The following is a 16111-nucleotide window of genomic DNA, read 5'->3' as shown; positions in this document are numbered from 1 at the left end:
CAAAGAGAGAGTTTTAAAAATCAAATTTAAAAAATTTTTGTGTGTAAGCATCTACATCTCCAGAAGAGATTTGAGGTGACTGTAACCACTGAAGATTATGAAAGAGATCCAGAAAGTTTACCAGCTAGACATGAAATGAATATTTAGCGTCGTACATCCTCAAAATTTGCTGGAATGAGATTCCTCTGCATGTATGTAAATGCTTCCTGGCATAAAGACCTAGGTTTCCAAGCTCTGCTGCCAGCCAGAGACCTGACAAAGAGGCACACACTCTTCATTGAAATCCTCAGTTGGCACGTACTTCTGAACTAACCGGCACATGTAACCCTGCTGGATGATACTGAAACCAACTCCCCCAAAAGATTACTGGTCTTTCTCAGAATATTCTTGAATGTGCCAATCTTTTGTACAAAGTTTTGAAGTGAATATATTCATAAGAGCAATATTTTACTCTTTTCTCCTTTGATTACATCTGCTTTTTACTAAATTACTCTGAATAACACATATTTTTCTGTGGTAAAATACATAGGTAGCTGGCACTGGGAACAAAAATCCAGGTTTATATTCTTCAAGATGCCTTAACTTTATAACAAAATGGGCCTCTGACTCATGCTTTTTCTTTCTGTTTGCTCTTGTTTTCTATTGTCTTAAGGAATCTTCCATTCTTTGTGGTATGGGGTAAAAGAGATGCAGACTATGAGGAGCTCAGTAAAATGGGCAAATTTGTCTTTTTAAAACATAATATACAATAATGCTGCTTTGCATAGAGTGTTTAAAAAAATCCAAAAAACTTTGTATTCTGAATGCTGTTTTTCCCCAGAGGATTGCTCAAGGGAGTTAGACAGATCCATAAGATTTAATTATTGTTAAAAAACAGACAAGTTGAATTTGTTATATTTATAATGAAATCAGTTTTCTACGTGCAAAATCCTTGAAAAGACTACTCTATGTTGGCAATAACACATTATGACACCCAAAATTTTTATTGCTTAATTGTGCAAGATTAGAAAAGAGATAATAAATGAATATTTTTAAATGGAATTAGCTTAAAGATGCTGATTGTTTTTTATTCTTCTGCAGGCAAAATCACCAAATGGAGAGTTCTTTTTCTCTTCTCTAACAGTGGTAGTTGAGGGAAGAGTAGCAAGAAACATTAGGAGACAGTGTGAGAATACCTATGTGACAGATGATTCCATCACTGACATTGAGTGCTGGTGTACCAGGCAGGGCTGTGAGTGTATTTATGAGTATGACAAGTGACTGCAAATTTAACTGATGGGTTCAAACTAAGGGACACACAATACCTGAAGGAGTACTGTGGTATTCTGTGGTGGAAGGATGTTACAATGCCTACTAATCATCTTGTTTATGTTATTTGTTCATTTTGACAGTCTTTATATATGTTGTAAGCTGCTCTGTTTATGTCTGAGATTAATACACATCTGGAGAAACTGGTACAATCACTTTTAGGAACTTAAAAGCTACTATAAAGAAAAATAATGACTACTAGATAGGTAAACTGCACTGTACCTTGTCCCCTGACTTAATAATTATATGTACTCAGGAACGTTAATATGAATGTAGAAAACAGTACATCCAGATGGTCATTGTGGTCCTTTTCAACCCAGGCCATTCTACAATGATTCATAGTGCAGCAATTTTCTTTTGGCTCCGTCCATCCTACGTGCAGATCTAGTTTTCCATCATTTCTTACTTGTGAGATCTGGTACACTAGAATGGAAATATGATATGATTGATGTTATAAAGGTACTAATGTTTTCCATTACTTTTTTCGTGAAGAATTGTCAGTAGGCACTAGCAGCTCAAGAAGGAACACATGGATCTTTACTTTCCTGTTAATACAGCTGTCAAACTGTTTTCAAATTGATACAGGCGCAGAGTATTTGCAACTAAATACGAGGCTCACTGTGTTAGAGGGAGTTGTATCTACTGGGAATATAGAAGTGTATATTTGAATTAGAGTACAGAAGCTGATCAGTCAATACTTTGGGTGTATTCTCGGGTCTTCCATTTCCTTCTTACAGTTCTTACGAAATTGTGCGTATGCCATTTAGAAACTTTATGGTAATTTGATGTTTTGTACTTAATACCCTAGTAAAATACATGCATGAAGTTCTTGTTATCTGAAGGAACAGATATTACTAAAACTGGCAAGATGTAATATTCTGTACATTTTTTCAGTTCTTTTTTTTTATTTTTTTAATTAAGATATGTCTGCTTGTACAAAAAGGTTAATTTTTCTCTTGCAAAATGTATGCAGATGAGGAAGGAGCAGTCTGATGTCATTGTAAATTCATGAACTGTATCTGCATAAAAAGTTCATCATCTTATTTTCCTGCTCTAGAGAGGAAGCAGCTAGAAATGACAGGACATATTGAAATGAAGTCTCAGAGTTTCACACATGCCTAACAATGTTAAATCATTTTGTTTTCTCTGTAGGATTTTAAGACAGTGCTGTCTTTTCCCCAGTACCCAGGGGAGTTTCTGCACCCTGTGGTATATGCATGTACTGCAGTTATGTTATTGTGCCTGTTTGCTTCCATTATCACCTACATTGTCCATCACAGGTAAGAATTCCATTTTAAAGCGCTTACGTTAGAACAATCAGAGTTATGCTGAGATACTGCAATTTTTCTAACCCTCACTGAAAGGAAAAATGATCTGAATTGTTGCTGGATGGTAGTGCGTGATTTAGACTAGAGAAATCACAAAGAAAAGAAAGGTTGCTTCAACCTTTACCAAGGTGTATCTTTCCTGAGATGTATGTCTAAATGTCTGAGTACAGTTCTTAAGGTTTCTAACTTGACAATTCCATATAAAGCCACATGCACTGTCAAATTGCTGTCTGGCACACAGCTGTTGTGAGGGCACTGGGGTCTGAGACATTTTGTTGAAATATTTGGCAATTGTCAGTGGTTGAAAGAAACTTACTTTGACTTATAAATCTTGATTTTAGAAAATTTTTGCATTTTCCTTTATATAAAAGATTTTTAGAAATGCCATTTTAACTACATACTTCTGTTAAAGAACATTAGCAATTTAAAAAGAGAGTAGGAATGTATTGTACTGTAGCAGCTGCTAAATATTAATTAAGTGAACTTAATGCAATGAATTCTGATCTTCAGCTTGCATTTATTCCTTTAGAGATGTCTTGTTAAAGTTATGCATATCTGAAGTTATGCAATAAACCTTTTGCTTTTATCACTCTTCTTTTGATGTTCGATTTCATGGAGGAACCTTTAAGTCAGTAGGAACCTTTTTACATCCTCCATTATTGACCTCAGTGCTATATAAATCAGACAATTCTAATGGCATATTGCTGAATAAGTATTCAATCAGCAAATTTAATTCTATCACACTAATCATTTTTCCAAAGTTTAATTTTCATAATAGGTATGCTTTCTTTTTTTTTCATCTTTAAATGTTATTTTTCAACAGTACAATCCGAATAAGTAGAAAAGGATGGCACATGCTTCTCAACTTTTGTTTCCATACTGCTCTTACCTTTGCTGTTTTTGCTGGTGGAATCAATCGCATTAAATACCCAATTATATGTCAAGCTGTAAGTATCTTCCTTAGTAATTCTTACTAAAAGAATGGAAATTTGAAACTATCTTTTAACATAATATTGATAGTTCTCTTTCTTTTCATACACTGTTTCTGGATCTTAAGATCTTCAGAGTAAATCATTATTGAGCAATTTGGCTGAGTTTGGCCCTAGATGTTTCCTAAATAGCCCAGTATTTCTGGTACGATCACGTCTTGTAGTTACAGCTCAAGATAAGGTGACAAAGCACAGTAATCTTGTGATTTTGTTTGCACTGTTGGACTATTTCATACCTCTTGACCTGTCCTTTCCAGAGGTATAGTGTCATGAGATGCATAGAATGGGCATGACTTCAGTTGCTGTGAACATAGGGACTGAGTCTGTACAGGAGTTATTTCAGTTATCCTGCTTAAAGCCTGATGAGAGCTTGTTGCAGTATTGCTTTAATATTTCTTTCTTTTGGGTTTAGAAGAAGTGTTCCAGATCTCATGAACACTGTTGGTTTGCAGCTATACTAAAGCATTTTGCTAAGCCAGCATTCTCCTAGGTATTTTGCATGTTATTAGTCCAGTTTTGATTGGCTTGAATTGGATATAAGAGTAAGATTTGCCAGACAACAGCAGCGATGGCCCCCATACTCATCTGCTTCAGTTCATGTTTGCTCTTTTTCTCACCTGACGGCTACGCCCTGTGGCTTGAGAAGGATTTCAGCAGAAGCATCTGTGATAGCAATAATCTTTGCTCAATGTTAACTGAGATAGATGTATTTTCCATTCCTTAAATGGCCTATATTTCTGCTACCTGAGGTTTTTTTTTTTAAATTAGCATATGTATATTCTCCTTCTTTTATGCATGGAGGAACTGATTCAGCCTACTGCTGTCACAATATTTCCATATAATTAAAACCAGAATAATGTTATGGAGTTTGAGCTTTCAGAAAATAATTTTTTTTTTGTCCCATTATAAACGTTCCCTGACATCAGTGGCTCAATTTGCTTTTGTTAGCTAAAATGAATTATTCTCTTGGCTTGGGAGAATGTCCATGCTTGGAATTTCAAAACAAATATACTTATTTTTGCTTTATAATATTTATGTTGTTAATGAAAATCATAGCATTAATCATTTAAGCACTCAAGCCAGTTCTTAGCAAGGTTACTGAAAAAAACAGAGTGTAAATTGCTGTTCTGTATTTGTGTGTAAAAGATCTTCTTACAATTTTTACCTATTTCAACTGAACACTTGATTGAGATATAAAGTTCAAATGGAATACTTACAAGGAATAATAAACAGCAAGCCTACTTGAAATATCTTTCTTGGAATTGTTCCTGTCTAAGGAGAGCATATAAAGAACATAACTAGGCAACTTTAAATTAAAATTTTGTTGTGTTATGTTTTTATGAAATTTTAAAGCAGTGTTTTCACAACTATTGCTAGATGCAAGTATAGACAATATTATACCTGCAATTATTGCAGTACAATCTGCAAGTTCCAGTGAGGTCTTAAATATAATTTAGTTTAAAAGCTGGTTGAACATTTTGTATATTAATAACAAGCTAATGAAGAATTTTAACACCATTCTTTCCAAAATAATATTTTGTTCTTCTGTTGTCCTGTCAGTAGAAAATGCTAGAAGTCTTCAGACAGATACACAAACTCGCTTCAGAAGCTTGTCCAAGTTATTGCTCTGATACTGGCAGCACAAGATGACCTAATTATACAGGGAAATTAGAAGAAAATAAGATGCAAAAGACTAAAGGAAGGAGGTGTTTTACTCCAACTTCTGTTTCTATGCGCTATGAAATGTATCTTTTCTAAAACTAATTTTTAAAAATGATTATATTTTACTACGGTAGGCAGTATATAACTTATATTAAGTATTTAAACCTATTGCTTTTAATATTTACATTATTTTAATATAAGTCCAATAATTTCTATTAACAAAACTTGTATAACTAGTTAAAGAGTTATTACTCTAGTTTTCAGTGAGATGCTTTGGAAACCTCTTGTGTATACTTGTGCATAACCATCAGTATACAGTATCTGAAAATGTGCAAGCACCTGTAATATTTCATTTGCAAAACATACACATGAATATTACATAGTTTTCATTTAAGTAACACAGTTGCCCAGGAAATTATTCTGAGAGAAATATCTCACAACATCTGGTAAACTGTGTTGTAATTAATCTGTAAGTTCTATCAAATTGAAATATCATTTACCATTCTCTTTATCTGCAGTTTGAAAGTGAGGGTAGCACATTAGTTTGTAGGGCAGCTATGGTCCATGTAATTACATGATCACAAATGACCATCTGTTGTTACAATCATTGTCTGGTTATTTACTTTGCAGATTGCATGGAAACAATGAAGTATAGCGATAGTAATGAATAAATGTTTGAGATAAATGAGTTATTATTCCTTCAAAATTAACAAAAAAGGGTGATTCCAAAATAACTTGTTGCCTTTTCCCTCTAAATTATGTGGCCCAGGCTAGTTTTACTCATAAAGAATTAATACTATGGGAAAAGATCCGTTGTCTCTCGTAAATATCTGGAAGAACCTTCATATCTCTTTGAAGGCAAAAAAATTGAACTATCTGGAATCTAAAAATGTGAAACTGACTTCTAAACCTGCATGCCTATTTCAGAGATGATTTTCTAGTCAGTGTCAATTATTGTATGTTTGCTATGCAGTCTTTACAAATCTTTTAAAAAGAAAACTGAGTGTCAATCTGAAAGAGCTGATTGCTTCTTTACAGATTTCCTATGTGAATTAGGTTCTATCTACAGACTGTTTGAATTTGACTCTGAGTGCCACTGAGTGATGGCAGTTGATGTAGAGTTCAGATTTTTGAGATTATTCCAAAATCATTTGAGTAAGGTAAATGTTACATTAGGAACAGAATAATGGGATGATTCAGAGACTGTACACCAGACAGAATGGTGCTTGAGTCAGCCAGTGGAGGATGTAGTCAGCCATTTGCATCTTCCTGGGCTAGGCTCTCAGCATTCTTTCAAAGAGCAGAAGGACACTTGCTCCTTTCCTGTTCAGAATGAGATGGCAGGAACACAACTGTAGCTGCATCACTCCCTGGGTGTGGAAGGCATTAGTTCTGTACCCTCAGTCTGAAAGATTTCAGTTTTATGGCCTCTATTTTCATATAGAGCATTATAACCATGAGGCTGTGGCTGCAAGGGATTGAAATGATCGGCCCCACCCCATGTGTCAAAGCATGAAGAATAGATTTAGAGGCACAAGAGCACAAGACTCAGGAGAGAGAAAAGTGGGACAAAATCATATTGGTTTATATTTTTCATATTTGCGTCCAGACAGAAGGTAACATGATCATGCAATGACCTACTAATTTAACAGCATTTGAATTCTGTTAAACTATGGAGATCCTAGAGCTAAGAGCTGCATCATGTGTTGGAGCTTGGGGTGCAAAAATATTATTGAAGGAGCAGAAAAACAGTAGTTATTTATACTCTGGTTAGTTTTTGTTCATTTGTTTGTTTTTTTTTTGTTTTTGTTTTTTTTTAAAGGATGGATGTGAAAATAATGCACTGTGATTAAATTTGTCAGGGCATCTTAATTTATATAGAAGAATGCAAATTACAGGCTTTTGATAGGTCTTGGGCTCTGCTCTGCTTAGTGCTGCTGCAAGAGGAACCATGCTAGTTATATATGCAAATAAGACTGTCAGTGGCTAGAAACTTTACCAGCAGCAACTCATGACACTTAAAGACTTTGCATGCTGTGGACATAGATGTGCATGCTGAAAATTCTACTTCTTGGTCTTTTCCTGATGAGACCTACCTCAATTCTGGATCTCAACTCCTTGCTATAAATTTTCTACTTTGGAAGAGAGCAGGAGTTTCTTCTACAGCTAAGTGATTTATAATCATGAAATACATCCTGTGGTGTAGGAAGCTATAGAGAAACTTGTTAATCCCTTCATTTAACTGAAAAGACTCTGTAGAATTAGTAGTTTAATCAGAATTCTAGTCTATATAGAACTGGTTGAAGAACAGTCTGAGCTGAAATAAAATGAAAATAATGCTAATTAAAAAAGAAATAAAATTTTAAAAGTAGAGGGAAACAGAAATTGTGCGCAGGTTAGATCTGCTGAAGAGAGTTTTTTGCGCCAAGATGTATGGCATAAATGTGTATACTGATCACTACCATGGTAACTGCACCTTGTGGAACTTGTTATTTATGAAGTAGTGAGATTTATTGAAGGAGCACATCTTCTTACTGAAGGCAGCATCTTCTTGCTGTAGAAACTGCAGTTTTCTATATGGTAGCTTGATGCTTATTCCCAAATATGAGTTCTGAGGATAGAGTCCAAGGAAACATCGTTTTCAGCGTAATAGCTGCAGTTATCAAACAGTGTTAGGTGCAATGCTGACTATAATGCTTATGTCCTGACAGTTCTTTCTGTATCGTATGAATATTATGATAATAATATTATGATATCAATCATAACTGCTTATTTCATGAGGAAAATGTAGCCCTTCCCACAAAAATTTATGTGAAATATGTGATGTGGTGAATTTAAGCTCCACAAGTACTGAAGATAGGATCACAGAATCATAGGGTATCCCAAAATGAAAGGGACTCGTAAGTATCAGGTCTAACTCCTGGCTCCACAGCCACCACCATAATCAGACAATATGTCTGAGAGACTGTCCAAGTGCTTCTTTAACTCCAGCAGCTGAGCACCATGAACATTGATCTGGAGAGTCTGCTCCATGACCACCACTCTCTGGTGCAAAACCTTATCATAACATCCAACCTAACCCTTCCCTGACACAGCTCCCTGCTGTTGCTTCGTGTTTTGTTGCTGTAACCCAAAAGCAAAGCTCAGTAGTGCCCCTTCGCTCCCTGTGAGAAGCTGCAAGCTGCCATGAGGCCTCGCCTCAGCCTGCTCTGCTCTGGGCTGAACAAACCAAGGGACTTCAGCTGCTCCTCACACATCTTGCCCTCTGGACCCTTCACCATCTTAGTTGTCCTCCTTTGGATGTTCTCTAATAGTTTTGTGTCCGTCTTACATTGTGTCACCTGAAACTGCACATGATATTTTGAGGTTTGCTCACACCATGGCGGAGCAGGACCCTTACCCAGCCAGCAGCGCTCGGCATGATGCACCCCAGGGTATGGTTGGCCCTTTGGGCTGCCAGGGTACGCTGCTGACTCATGTTCAAGCTTTGCAAAGGCATAAATTCAGTAACAAGTTATACACAGATAAACTGGACTTTTAGTGCATAATCCAAAGGGTTATGTTTGCTAAATGAGATTTTATTAAACAGAAATGACTTTGTCCTGTTCCCTTTTCTTTTATGTCTTGTTTTCCCCTTTTGTGTCCTGACCCATTACCTCATGTATTTGTAGTGTAGGTCTGAGCAGCCTGAAAGAGCAGCTCAATGTTAGAATGTGGGAAATGCATCTCCATGTCACGAATGCCAGTGTGGAGATATGGGAAAGGAAAAGGCAGTAAGCAGAGCATCACTTTGAAACTGAATTTTTGAGGTGGTGTGACAAGCATTTAATTTCAAAAGATTTTTAGTAGGTAGTAAGAAAAAAAATCTATTTCAGAAAGCTGGAACATAAGAAAATCATCCCCATAAAGAGAAAATAATACCTTTTCTTTTGGGTTTTAGTATAGAAGCTCAGTGCATCCTTGCAAATTCTGCATTTTTGTTGTGTCCTCCTGCTCGTTTTGTCTCCATATTGTCACCACTGTTTTGCAAATCCATCAGTCATCAGGAGGTACTGTAGTATCAGGATATATCCTCTGCCTTAAGGAAAAAATGCAAATGGAAATGTTTATTTAAAGACAAAGAGATACTACTGGAAAGATAGTACTGAAGATTTCTGTCTCTTTTCCATGTTGCTTGAGTTGTCCATATATCAGGAGGAATTAAGTTGCTGAAAAACAGACATATTATGGAGAAAGGTCATGTGACTAATGTGCAATATAGCAATATTTTCCATTTGGTTCAGTAGCCTCTTGAAAATTTCAATAGAATTGTTTGATCATGTTATTTCTAGGAATTTCATTCACTCAAGCAACTGATCATTTGTGAATATTTGTCCATGTACAGTGTCTTAATTTCGTGTGTTGATACCTGCTCACACAGAACTCATCCCAGCTATTCATCTTCTTATCAAATCTTTGGCATACTGTGTAGAGTAGTGTGTGCAGAATACATAGTACAAGTGTTATGCTTAAATGAGAAAGAGGTTACGAACCAAGTCGCTAGTATTTTTCCAGTTCTTTCTTCTGGTTCCTACCTTCCCCTTCTCCTCCCTCTTTTCTACCTCCTGTCTTACTCCTTCACTCCCCCAGCCTGTAGTCATATTCCCTGCTGAAATGCTGCAAGCTGCACATGAACTGAGTTTGGGCAGCACTAGCCACTGAACTGGCAATGTCTGCCAGCTGATGGTACAAAGTTGTCTCATTCTCTTATTTCTGCTTCTTTTACCTCAAGCGACAACAGCTATGAAGACTTTATGCTCTCTTGTCTAATGTACCAGACAAGTCTCAGAGAAAATTACAAGGATTTTTTGTTGATACTGTTTGCTGCTATATTCAAGTTGATGCTATATTATGAAATATAAACAAAGTTAATGTGCTTTTTTCTTTACTGATGAATTATTTTGTTGAGCAAAAATGAACACTGATTCAAATAAATCATTATAATAGATTTGTGTTAGCTTTATTTAGCAATTTTCTGTATTCTTTAAACATTTATGTGGTCTCCAATTATAGCAATATTTTATTTGTCACTGCAAAATGTCAGGTTATTGCTTCAAAGGTAACCTCATTTTATATAATCAGATGGAAACTTAGCTGATGAAATAAAGCATTGCAGATTGGATAAAATTCCAATTACTGTTTCCATAGTAATGAATAACAATTACTAACATAACAAACATGTTAATATTTTAGAGGTGCTTGTGTTTTATTTTGCTTTCATTGTTAAACACACCATTGTCTTAGAGACATGATGGTAATAATACTATCAAGAATCTGAGAGTTTGCTTAAAACATATCTAAAAATCTTTTTTTAGGTAACTGGCACTGATGCCATACAAGTAGCTGGTCATTACAAGAAGTCAACCATGGCTATAAGCATGTGAGATTGAACTAAAACTGGATATTGTGTAATATATTGATGAAAAGTTTCAGAAAATAGTATAAGAGCAAACAGTACTGGTGTCCTTTCAATATTTTTTCAACTGTATTGTCATGATAAGCTAACAAAGTTTTCAACACAAGCCAAATATTACATCGCTTTAAATCCAGGTGTAAAAGTTGTCATTAATCAGGTTCTTTACAAATGTCTTAAACATCTTGATTTCCTAACATACCATCTGGTATCACAGATATTATCTATGATAGATAAGTAACCGATTCCATCTGCTTTCTTAAAGTGTTTTCATTCTGTGGCTAGAAAGAATCAGAGAAAAAAAAAAAAGAAAAAAAAAAAGATACAATTACAAATTCAATTAAAAAGAAATCTGCTTGCTTGTACAATTATGTAGTAAGATTCTTCTTAAAGTCCTGTTTTACTGATCCACTTATTATTGACCTGTTTAACTGTCCACTATTGTTTTAGGTTGGCATAGTACTGCATTATTCTACACTATCTACTATGCTATGGATTGGAGTAACAGCAAGGAATATTTACAAGCAAGTCACAAAAAAAACTCAGTCATGCCAAAACGGTGACCAACCTTCTTATCCAAAACAACCTCTGCTCAGGTATGGACCATTATTTATGATACTTTTTCTAAGTATTTATTAAAAATATGGACTTTGAAACTCTTTTATTTCTGCACACTTTTTTATAGTCTATAAATAGAATCCATAAAGAACTGAGTCACTTTGGAGTATATAAAAATATGAATATTTACTGTGAGCCAGTAGTTAACTGTACTCAGGAGATGTGCAAAACTGATACTGGCTGTGTTCAGGTGCTTCTATCAATTCAAGTTCCTGTTGCTTTCCTATGGATTAAAAAAAACAAACAAACACAAACTGGCTTACTTCTGGGTTAAGGCATTACTTATCCATCAAAAGCTACTCTATAATGACTTTTTCTTTACCCTTATCTTTTCTGCTATAAATCTTGCTCACACTTACATTGATTGCTTAGTAACCTGATAGCAACCTTCCTCATTCTGCAATAGATATCTAATTCTATTACCAGGGAGACTGAAAGTCTGGACTCTGTCAGCTTTCTAGATGCAGCAGACTAACTAACATGTCTCTGATAGTGTGGCAGATGTAATGCAGTGTCATGAATGGAAGATTGACTGCTTCTACTGTAGAATTTTAGTTTGGTGCCCGGCTTCAAGGAAAAATTATCAGTCTGCCTTAAAAAAAAATAAAAATAAAAAAAATATAATGATGTGGAATTTCCTACCAAGCACGTGAGAGGAGAGATTCAGCTATCATAAGGTTAGGTGTTGCTCAAGTTGCTGTGTGTCCCTGCACAGATTTCGAAGTAAGTCTGATACAGAGAGAAACCTCCAGACAAGGATTTCTCCCGTCTGTATTAGATGTTTGCGTGACAGCTGTCTTATGGAGATGTCTCTTTTCTTCCATTTCATGGAAAAAGTAGTCAATTTAGATTAAAGACCACAATTTTATGTACTCAAAGTCAGGAAGTATTAGTTATACTCTTTAGCACTTTGCTGAAAAATCCCTGTTAGTGTACACTTCTAAAGACATTCTAGCTACTTTATCTTCAACACAAAATGTTTATTAAGTGGTTCTTATAGTGGCTGTGTGAGGTTGTCAAAATGTGTTAAAAATTGGTGAGAATATGAGATCGGCTTTGATGTCCAGACTCTGTTGAGGGAAATCTTTATGAACATTGATTAGTTCCCTGATCTTTAAAATGTATTATTTCTGGAGAAGAAATTATGTGAAGTTCCCCTGTTTTTTTGCAGTCAATAGAAGAACATATTGGATTTGTTAGGTGTAATCCCAACAAACTCACTTTCACTGAGTGAGAGTGTCTGACTTTGCTAATCCATGATTTACTGTACCATTCTTCACAGATGAGAATTTCACACTTCCAGTTACTAGCTCATGGCAAAATGAATAATTGCCAATTTTCACATTCTGCAGTGTGGCTATTAATGTAGAATTGTTTCACATTGCATATATCCAGCACAGTGTATGTTCTTCAAATTCAAATCTTGTTCAAGCTGGAAAACAACAGGCAATCAGGTTATGGTAAGAATTACTCTAATTAAAATCCTTGTTGTACCAGTCACATTGGGGTTCTGAGCCAGTGAACATAAATAGCAGATACTTCAAGTTTAGTAGTAGAGATGATAAGACTACTTCTGACTGTAAAAAGCATGATGTAATTATTTAATAGCTAATGATTCCACAGTTATTTTTCTCACTCTGGGCACCATATCTCCTGGAGACACAGCCACTGGTATATGTAATATGATTTCATAATGGTTAGTACTAGCTTCAAAATAATAAGGATCAGTTTCATTTCATGTAGAAAATGGGTATTGTATATGTGAAATTAAAAATTGCTCTAAGCGAGAAAAAGATAAACTAAATAATTGGTAATTGTTGTTCTTCTGGAGGTATAATGATAGGGTTTTTTGGCCATTTCAACTTTACTGATTTCAATAATATTAAAATCATAATTTTTTTGTAGAATAATATTTCCATAAAATCAATGTAAGTCTAATATTTCAGTGTGCTCATATACAAGAAATGTTTTAAATGGACTCTTCTTGTGTTTATAATCTGATTACATCCTTGATACCAAGTGCACCTCAAGTACATAAGAGAGAGAACAGCACAGTTGGTCTGGGTCTGGCATTCAGGGAGGTGGGTGTTAATTTCTGTCTCCATTTGCATGAATAGTTAGCAAAACAATATAATTAATTTTATTCAAATGGAGATTGGGTTAAGTTCTTTTATGTGTCAGGTCTTTCAGTGCTAGAAAGCATATTGTGCAGTTTGCAAGGCACTTTTAAGGAAAAGGTGGCTTGTTGTTCATATCTGTAGATCTAGTCTGGCTTGTATTTGGTTTTGTTTAACATAAATACACAAATGTGTTTGGGAAGAGCTGCACTTTACTGGTCTCTTTCAGCCTCTTCTGGTAATGAATGTATATGATAGACTGGGTTTCTGGTTCATGCGTGAGTGTTTTTCTATTCCTTGTGTATGCATTTGTTATATGGAGCATTAGAGTATTTTTTGTGAGTCAGTAAATGGAGGCAACTGTCAAAAAATCAATTCATAAATCTGTGATATGACGTTTATCAAGAATAAACGAAAGATAAATATATAAAAATATAAAAGATAAAAAAGATAAAAATAATAAAAGAAATAATAAAAGTGCTCATACTACACTTTTTCAGGAATCTTGATCTGCTCTAAAAACTAGCTAACATACTGAACAAACCAAAATCTCCAAAATATGAAGGAGACATTACCTTTTAGCAGAAAAAGATATATCTTTGCAACAGTTGATTCAGTTTCTCTGCCATCCAATTTGCTTATTCATTTATTGAAGTAATATGAATGATGTGCACTTGATTTTCTCCTGTTAGTTTTACTTGAGCTGCAGCAAGATGTATCCTACTATGTAAAATATATATGTAAAATAGTGATTTCCTATTAGTTTTCAATGTTTCAAAACACAGAGCTGAAACATGAAATCTCTTTACAGTGTAATTTAAGTGAAACTTGTTCTCCGTGGATATAAAATCTTGAATATTGCCTCTTTTTATGTATTAATCATATATTATATGATGCATCGTGTATGTTAAACATGAGACATTATGTATATTTTATTATATATTTTACAGCATATTTTATATATATTATGCATTAATTACCGACTTAAAACTCTCAGGGCCTACCACTTAGTCTGAAATCAGCTGCAACAATTTTGTCATTTTTCACTAAATGTTTCTGGATGCTAATGAGGTGGATCAAATTAATGCATTATTGAATTTTGTGTATTTAAATGCTGAACCCTAGCACTTCAGCAGATAATGAAATTACTTCCTGCAAAACATACTCTCTGGATATTCTTAATAGAAATATGTAATTCTGTCTGTTCATCCCCTATGGACATTTGTGAAACCTGGTAGTGTCTGGGTTCTGACTCATCTGAAGTCAGATTTTGCCAGCAAAGAAAAGGGCAGACAAGATTCAGCTGTTGTTTGTGGTGTACAGAACTTCTCACCAGCCCAAACTGAGGCACAGATACCATTTGTTTTTATAGCTGATGCATGCATTTCTCATCTGATACCTTGTGCACATACAGCTTAGAAATACAGACCAGGTAGAAAATGTCTTTTAACGGTTCTATTAACATTATGCCTTTCCAGAAAGAGAACAAAATTAGTCTACTATCATAAAAAACGCTGAGCACAATTGCATTATAAACATAAATAAGAACTAAATAAGCCAACTGGTGTTAAGGAGACAGATAATTAAGTTACCTTTAATTTCAGGTTTGTGTACCTGAAATGTCTCCTATTTCCCTCCACCCTTTTTATTCAAAGAACATCTTGCAAGTTAACTATTAGAGCATACATCAGATTAGAAATAGTCCAGTGTCATATGTCTGCCATGAAAAAAAAAACAACACTTGATGCTTGATGTGCATAAATAAGGCTGCAGAATCCACTGCAAAATGGATAACAAGTTATGTCACTTTTGCTGCTGAATTTTGTCTTGCTCGTTGTGAAATGTGTCGAGTACACTTTTTGAAAGGTTCTTACTAAAGCTGTAGGGCTTAGAGGAAAAGTACCTTTTTCAGCACCTTTGAAAAATTGTATATCTAGCAGTAGTAGCAATTTTTGAGTTGGCTGTAAGTCCTTTGTTTTGTATTCAAAATGCTGGGCTCAGTACTATGACTATTAAAAATAACATACAGACTTTGAAATGTCTTAGAGCTGTTAAAGAAACTATTCTCTAACTTGCACAGAAGACCTAGAAATAGTAGGAGATAACTGAAATAGTTGGCTGAACTGTAATGTCTGGTAATGAATGAATACATGCATATACATACAGGTATACATACATGTGATTTTCTGCTGTTCTATGTGAGCTTGTGTATGGGCAAGTTATATACATCATGTGTACAGTTACAGAAATAGAATCTGGGTCTTCCTTGTGAGTGATGTTCATGGTGCAGCAGTGACAGGGAGCCTACAAGTTGATCACATGCATGTGCAAGACATCGTAACGCTCCACTTGCATTCTCCCACTTACTCCTACAAACATGGCAACAGCTCTTCACTCTCTGGCTCATTATCTCAGCTACCAAAACACTAATCAGTAGTATCTAACTAAACAATAGCTAAGAATCTCAGTCTGTGACACTGAATTACATGAAGTTCTTTCACTGCAAAAAGGGAAAGCTTTCACGTGCAGGAAAATCATCTTTGATTTGAGTAAATGAATCCTGTGATGAACCTCTTGTCTCTGACAGGAGATTTTCCAGATTTTTGGATGATACTACAGTCACTGTGGCATCTGCTT

At 35.1% G+C, this 16111-nt stretch overlaps 1 protein-coding gene across 1 annotated transcript in view; it reads left to right on the top strand.

The window, feature by feature from the left end:
• LOC125693373 (adhesion G protein-coupled receptor A3-like) overlaps window positions 1–16111 on the top strand; it is a 252429-nt gene that overhangs the window by 208595 nt on the left and 27723 nt on the right. The window contains exons 15-17 of the mRNA XM_048945231.1: window positions 2461–2588; window positions 3460–3583; window positions 11190–11335. Coding sequence (XP_048801188.1) covers window positions 2461–2588; window positions 3460–3583; window positions 11190–11335 — 398 coding nt within the window. The remainder of the gene's footprint in view (window positions 1–2460; window positions 2589–3459; window positions 3584–11189; window positions 11336–16111) is intronic.

Source organism: Lagopus muta, chromosome 5 (genome assembly GCF_023343835.1).
Source record: "Lagopus muta isolate bLagMut1 chromosome 5, bLagMut1 primary, whole genome shotgun sequence".
NCBI classification, from domain to species: domain Eukaryota; kingdom Metazoa; phylum Chordata; class Aves; order Galliformes; family Phasianidae; genus Lagopus; species Lagopus muta.
The sequence above is the reverse complement of the archived record's forward strand: the minus strand, read 5'-3'. Positions and strand labels throughout refer to the sequence as shown.